The sequence below is a fragment of the Coenobita brevimanus genome, chromosome 50, assembly GCF_032717465.1.
Source record: "Coenobita brevimanus isolate Jiangsu-jjx chromosome 50, ASM3271746v2, whole genome shotgun sequence".
NCBI classification, from domain to species: Eukaryota; Metazoa; Arthropoda; class Malacostraca; order Decapoda; family Coenobitidae; genus Coenobita; species Coenobita brevimanus.
In genome coordinates, this window is record NC_137003.1 from 53,949,403 (window position 1) to 53,957,326 (window position 7,924).

At 44.6% G+C, this 7,924-nt stretch overlaps 1 protein-coding gene across 1 annotated transcript in view; it reads left to right on the forward strand.

The window, feature by feature from the left end:
* LOC145399798 (uncharacterized) overlaps window positions 1-7,924 on the forward strand; it is a 662,740-nt gene that overhangs the window by 441,147 nt on the left and 213,669 nt on the right. The window contains exon 9 of the mRNA XM_080272347.1: window positions 1,911-2,002. Coding sequence (XP_080128473.1) covers window positions 1,911-2,002 — 92 coding nt within the window. The remainder of the gene's footprint in view (window positions 1-1,910; window positions 2,003-7,924) is intronic.

Below are 7,924 nucleotides of genomic sequence, written 5' to 3' on the forward strand. Positions count from 1 at the left end.
GTGGTGATGACTTATGTTACTGATGATGATGATGATGATTTCCACCACCACCACTACCAACTCCTAGCCCGTCCTTGAACAACACTTCCCCTGCAAATCCTTACCACTGTCTCTACCAACACCAACCACATCTTCTGCCAACTCCACCACGACCACATCCTACCACATCCACCAACACTTCCTCTGCCAACACCAATCACCAACTACCTCCATTGCTACCTACTCACACCTTTATACCTACCAACTGCTAACACATCTTCTGCCAACACGTCCTTTACCAACAGCATGATATCCTCTGCTAACTCTCACCACTTCCTTTGCCAACTCCTGATGTCAGCAAATTATTTTCCTCTTCCGTCACTTTGCTAACACACACCACCTCCACACTAACTCATACCACTCCCACCTCCTCTACCAACACCTGCCACCACCTCTACCAACATCCACCACTCTACCGACCCTCGCTGCACCCCGTAGCAACCTCGATATTTATCAGGGTAAGGCAGTGTGTAAACGAGACGACAACATTATAACCATACGTGGATACCGTGACGGGGGCCGCTTAGGAGGATTTGTCCGTGGCGTAATGGGTAGTGCATGACGGAAATGGGATGGTGGGAGGCAGCGGTCAGCATCACAGGGCCACGGTTTGCATGACCTCACCTTTGCACAGTGCAATTTTATGTCATTTAAGAAAGGATGGAAAAGGAGAGATTGAGGGCGATGTGTGTGTGTGTGTGTGTGTGTGTGTGTGTGTGTGTGTGTGTGTGTGTGTGTGTGTGTGTGTGTGTGTGTGAGACCCATATGGCAAACTTTTATAACCTCATTGCATGTTTTCTTAGCGAGGACGATTCTTATATATTAATTTTTGCTCTCTCCAGACGATTTTAGTCGACATGGGGCAGCCTCCTGAAGGTAAAGGGTTAACGCTGCTGTATGTATCCCACTCCAGTTCCAAAAGCCAACCCTAAGCTGAATAAAATCGACAAATGACAGGAAGAATAGAGGAAAAACTGACCAACTCTTACCGACGGGGTTAAAAATACACAAGCAAGAGGAGTGATGGTAGTGTTAGGGCGCGTCCACACCAAGTAATTGCTGACCGGGGGCGGGAATTTTGCATCATTGTTGACCTATAAAAGTGACCCCAGTGGACGCGGGCGAGAACATGTATGGATTTCAATGGATTTCAGAGGATTTCACAGCCTTGAAAGTATCATTAAAAATCTGCCAGCGTTCTGTACCTTCAGGGAGTCTCAGTTGCCCAGCCTCTTCCCTTTGTTTTCATGCTGGTAGTGTGTGTTTCCCCCTCGTCCCTATTCATCAAGCAGTGCAGTTGGAGACCGGGATGTAAGGCGATTATTGCGGTACATATCCTAGGGGAGGCTTGGGATTTGGTGAATAATGAACGTCTAATGATCTTCGTGTAGTCGGTAAACAATAACGAAGCCCCCCCTTTTATTTTTTATTTTTTAGTTTTACTTTATTTTTGGTGGTGGATCTGCTAGTAATATTTTCATACTTTTTTTTTGTTTCCCTTATCTTTTGCCGCTTTGATGACCTGACCTCCTGTTTGTCCCTCCTCCCCGCTGACCCCATCTTACCTTACCTGGCCGGGGATCCATATTCTGACCCAGCCCTTGTTTAATCCTCACATGTTTAAGCACCCCACTGACCCAACTCGCCCTGACCTGACCTAGCTTGTGATACCCTAAAGTGACCCAGCTTTCCCATTTATGTCACCCACTGATCTAACCTTACCTTACCTTACCGTACCTTACTTTACCTTACCTTACCCTGCCCTGCCCTGCCCTACCTTACCTTACCTTACCTTACCTTATTTTACCTTACCTTACCTTACTTTACCTTACCTGTGCTCCATGTACTAACCTATCCCTTTTCACCTACAGGTTTCGAGCTGCGAATACGTGGCGCTGGTGCTGGAGTGTTTTGATGAACCCCTCGAGGAGTTCATACAGGCGGCCAGGGGCACTACTCTCAGGTAAGTCACTCCTCTTTCCTCTTACTCCTCTTACGGTTACTCTTAGTCATACTCTTAATCTTACTCATCCAAGAGGCCAGGAGTACAACGATCAGGTAGGCTGTGACCTTGCTTTTATTTTTTTTTTAATAGGTGACCAAGGCTGCTTTATTACACTCAGGATCTTGTGCTTTTTGCTTTTAATCTTACATGTACTCTTACTCATCCAGACCTCCAGGGATACTACTCTCAGGTTTGTCACTATCTTGCTCATACTCACTCACTTTCACTCACGCCTTTCTACTCATTCACTTTTACTCATTCACTTCTGGATTCACTCCATATTGTTGTCATATTCCTGTTTGTTATTGTTTAGTGTTGTTCTTGTGGTGTGGCAATGATGCGTGTGGTAAGTTTCATTTTGACGTCACTGCTTCACTCTTACAGACTTATTCTCTTGGACGTCACTCTTTCACTCTCACTAACTCATTCTCTCAGACGTCACTCGATCATTATTACAAGCTCACTTGTACACACACATTCTTCTTCACTCAGACTTGCGTGATGACTTTTGCTTACGACTGTTTTTCACATTTATCGTATACAATCTTCCACGGTCACTCTTACATTCATACTCTCACAGACTCACTCTTACTGTCGTCATGCATATTATATTTTTGCATTCTCAACCCTCTTATAACCTCTGCCGTTGGAGGTGAAGGCATTTTTCTCCCCCGTCTGTCTGTCTGTCTATCTGTCACCTGTTTGTCTGTCTGTCTGGTTATGGGAAAGCCAATAGAAAAATCGCAGTGAGGGTTTGTGGTAAGGTTCTGTTGACTCGAGGCTGAAGTTACTATATTTTGGTGAAGTTTGTCTGGGAACTCAGTCAGTGCGTAGAACTTCCCTTGTCGTCCCCTTCCCTTCCCCTCCAGTTTATCGTTCTCTCTCTTATCCTTTCCTTTCCCCTTTCGTCTCCTTCTTTACAACCCTCCTTCCCTCCATCCTTTCCCCTTCCCTCCATCCTTTCCCCTTCCCTCCACCTTCTTATTTTCTTCCCTTTTTCCTTTTCCATTTCCCTTATTTTCCTATCCCCCTCTCTGACTTCGTAATTCCCTTCGACTTTCCCTTCCTTTCCCTTCCTTTCCCTTACCCCTTCCTTTCTTCTCCCTCACTCCTTCCCCTCCTCCTTCCCTCATCCACTTTCCCTTTCCCCTTCCTTTTCGTCTCTCCATGCTCTCCTTCCCTCCATGTCCTCATTTTTCTCCCCTTCCCCCGACCTTCTTCCCTTCCCCCTCTCCCTCTGGCCCCTCCTCTCCCCTTCCCCTATTCCTCCCACCCATTCCTCCTCCCTCTCTTCTCCTTCTCCTTTCCCTTCCCCTCCCCTCACCTCTCCCCTCACGCGTCATTCCCCCAAAGTGTAGATTGGTGCTTCGCTTTGCATTCCCTTGTCCTACCAACTCCATCGTCACTCTTACATTCATTCTTGCATTCACTCTTACTTAAGTCATTTTCTCTTTACTCTTATTCTTTCACTCTTATTTTTCATTTTCTCTCCCTTCCTCTCCTTTCACCCTTATTCATTAATTTGCTCTTCTGCTTTATTATTATTTAATTTACCAACTCTGTCACTGTTCTTAGTCATTCTTCACTCCTCTTATTTCAGTCTTATTCATTCTCTCCTCCTCTTACTCCTCTTCCTCTTACCAATTCTGTCATCACTCTTACATTCACTCTTCTCTTCTTCGTCCAGTACGACCTCTCATCACTCTTCCTTCACTCTGTTTTTCACTTTCTTGTCTCTTGTTCCATTTTCTCCTGCCAGCGACTTTCACTTTGATTTTCCTGTTTCCTCTTTGGTTTCCTTTTATTTTTCTTTTCCCTTAGCCTCTCTCTTTCTTTTCCTGTTACTTCATCTCGAGGAAGGAAAAAATCTATCAAAGGGTGAAATGTCTCTTTCTGTGTCCTCCTTGGCTTCTTCTCCTTCTCCTCCTTGGCTTCTCCTCCTCCTCCTTGGCTACTCCTTCCCCTCACTCTCTCTCCCTCTCTTTCTTCCTCCCCTCTTACTTTTCCTCCCCCTCTCCCTCCCCATTTTCCTCTCCCCTCTCTCCCTTTACTCCAACTCTTCCTCTCGCTTTCCTTCCCATTTCTCTCTTTCTATCTCCCACTCTCCTTCCCTCTCCCTCTCCGTTTCCGTTCCCCCCCCCTCTCTCTCTCTCTCTCTCTCTCTCTTTTCTTCCCTTCCTCATTCCTTTCCATCCCCTCTCTTTCCATCCCATCCTCTCCCTGTCCGTCTCTCTTTCTCTCCCTTCCTCTCCCTCTCAACTCTTTTCCACTCTTCACTTTCTCATCCCGGGAAACCAACTCATCCATATCCTTCGTCTTTCCCTCCCCCTCTCTCTCTTTCCATTTGCTGTTCGACTCTCTCTCTCTCTCTCTCTCTCTCTCTCTCTCTCTCTCACTTTTGTTTTGACGTGCTGCAGTCAGGGCCATTCTCTCCACGTCCTCTCTTTGAATTGGGTCTTGAAAGGGATTTTGTCTTGCCTCTGTATTTTATCTATCAGTCTAGTTATGTATCTATCTGTCTGTCAGTCTGTCTATCTTTCTACAGTATCTATCTATCTTTCTATGTATGTATGTATCTATCTCTCCTCTCCTTTTGTAATGTGAGCCAATTATAGAGTTACAAATAAATTTTACATCTGATCTCAAGGTTATAGATTTTTTTTTTTTTCATTTCTGTATCATTGTTATTATAGGATTTCCTTGATATAAATGAAAGAAAAGCAGTCGGAAGCCGAATGGTAAACGCCCGCCAGACTAGCTCAAGGCGTTCGTGAGATACAATGAGAACAAACAGACAGACAGACAAATAGACACACACACACACACACACACACACACACACACACACACACACACACACACACACACACACACACACACACACACACACACACAGGCGGGCAAAAACATTATCGCTCCTCCCTGTAAAGGCGGGCGATAGTAATTGAGATCTTCTGTGTTGCTTCTGTGTCTGTCTGTATATCACACGTTTATAGAAGGACTGAGCTTTCTGTGTAACGTCTGTGGCTCTGTTTCTGTATCCTGAGCGCACAGAAGGACGATGTTAAGATTTTTGCTCGTCTGTGTAGCTTCAATTATACTTTTTAAGGTGAAGGATATGAAAAGCCTGATTTTTCTGTGCCACTTGTAACTCCATTTCCCAAACCATTTATGTCTGAATCGTGGTGCCTGTGTAAGAATGGATTATATTTTTACTGTCTGTGCTTCAGTCTGTATTCCACGTGTAGAGGACATGAATTTTCTGTGTAACACTTTCCTTCTCCCTCTGTATCTATTTCCGTATCTTGGCGCTGCGGAAAACTGGAAGGTCTTTGTAACTTCTGTATATCTCTGTACCCCAATCTGGCAGCTCGATTTTTCTCTGTAACATCTCCCTAAGCATCAATTTCTGTATCCTTATCCTGTAGTGAGGCTGGGTGAGCAATGTAACCCTCTGTGCCTCTATTTCTGTGTCTCCCTGGTTGTCTTTGTAACCTTCCGTCTTGTTCTATTTGCGCCCTTATGGTCCCCGTTGATAGAGGTTATAGTTGCTTGTGAGGAGTTGTAGGGAAGGGTGAGCTGGTAGGAGAGAGAGAGAGAGAAATGTAATTGGATGTTAGGGAAAATGTGAGTGAGTGGGTGAGTAAGTGAGGCAGTGAGTGTGTGAGTGAGGGAGGGATTGAGTAAGTGGGTGAGTGAGAGAGGCAGTGAGTGAGTGAGCGAGGAAGAGAGCAAGTGGACTACATGAGGGGGGGATTGCATAAGTGAGAGAGTGAGAGAGCTGAAAGGACGGGAAATAAGAATGTTTTAGGGCGTCCGTTTTTCTTGAGGTGGTGGCTTTAATCTTGCTAATACCTCTCTCTCTCTCTCTCTCTCTCTCTCTCTCTCTCTCTCTCTCTCCTGTATTTACTTAGCTGATTAAATAATATATCTTCTCTTTCCTGTTTCTTATCGTATGATTAATCCTTTATCTTGGTGTTTCCCTCTTGCTTTTTCAGTTTTCTTTGTGTGTGTGTGTGTGTGTGTGTGTGTGTGTGTGTGTGTGTGTGTGTGTGTGAGAGAGAGAGAGAGAGAGAGAGAGAGATGGTCAAGCGTTTAAGTGTATGAAAGGGTGAATATGTATGAGTGTGCATGTGTGTGGGAGGAGAGTGAGCGTTTGAGTGTATGTATGTTTGATTTTGTATGTGTGTGTGTGTATTGCATGCGTGTGTGTGTGTGTGTGTATATATATATATATATATATATATATATATATATATATATATATAAAAGGTATAGATGTATGTGGTCACGTAGGTATATAGCTGCATGTGTGTATATAATGTATGTGTATATGGGTATGTAGTTATGTGTGTGTATATGTTTGTGTGTATGTATGTATATATTCTTCATGGGAACAAGAAAAAACCAAAGGCTGAGAGCGTGCAAACTTGTCTTTTTCTAAGAAGTTGAATAAAAGAAGTCCCTAACTCAAGACCCGATCATTTTGAGACGCCTGGATGCGGTATGTTTCAAAGCCTGGAAATCAGAGAGAGAGATAGAGAGAGAGAGAGAGAGAGAGAGCACTGACAGCACTGTATGTTAAAACGCTAAATGTGGTGAGCCGTGGAGCACATGAAAGCGGTTTTGCACGCAGCGGTAACGGAGTAAAAGGAAAAAGCACGGAATCGGTTTAGCACACCTAACATCTGTGAAGCTGATTTTTAAAGAGATGCAGTGTGATCTTGTCAGAAGGACGAAAATAAAAAGAAGCAACATGAAAACTGTGGAGTAGAAAGGGATTAAGTCAGTTGCTGTTGAATGAAAGGAAATAGTCATGTGGGAGACTGAGGCATGTTGAAAAATGGAATGTGTGTGCTTGCAGGTAAGTAGGTAGGTATGGTAAATTGGTAGGTAGGTAGGTAGATATGTAATGAAACACACACACACACACACACACACACACACACACACACACACACACACACACACACACACACACACACACACACACACACACACACACACACACACACACACACACACACACACACACACACACACACACACACACACACACACACACACACACACACACACACACACACACACACACACACACACACACACACACACACACACACACACACACCGCAGCCTGTGTGATGTGATAGGGCGTTGGACTAATGGAGGGACTGTAAGTTGTGAATCCCTGAGAGGTGACACTGATTGGCCACAGATGATGGCTAGGGGTGTTTGGGGGAGGTGTAGGCAGAGACAGGAAGGTGTAGACAAGTGTAGAGAGCTTGTAGGAATGTGTAGAAAGGGTGTAGGCGTGTGTAGCAGCTGTAGGCACGTGCACAAGGAGGAATAGTGACGGATGAGAGCATTTGTAAATCAGGGCAGCTTTAGGAAGCGATGTTAAGGTTGAAGAGAAGAGGTGGACATGTGTAGGAATGTGTAAGAGATGGACATGTGTAGGAATGTGTAAGAGGTGGACATGTGTGGGAATGTTTAAGAGGTGAAGAAGTTTAACAAACAGCGCCAGAATAGTACAGATGTAATGTCTTTCAAGTAGTACAAGCACACTGTAGGCTGCTGCAGTAAGTCCTCCTCATATCTCGCCTTTTATTTACTCTCTCTCTTGATTTTAATCCCACAGTACATCACAGAAAACTTACCTGTTAAAGTTCCAGTACTACCGACTCTACTTTTCTGAGCCACCAGTTTCGCCCAGTTCACAGTAGCAGTTATCGGGAAGCAGACTGGTAAATGGAGGAATCGCGGTATGAAGGGGTATTCCTGTTCGTACTTCATCAGCTTAAGAAGGAGTTAATTCTGGCTAACATTCTCCCGTCGAAGAAAAAGTCCGGTCCAACAGTGGTCCTTATATTGACAGAC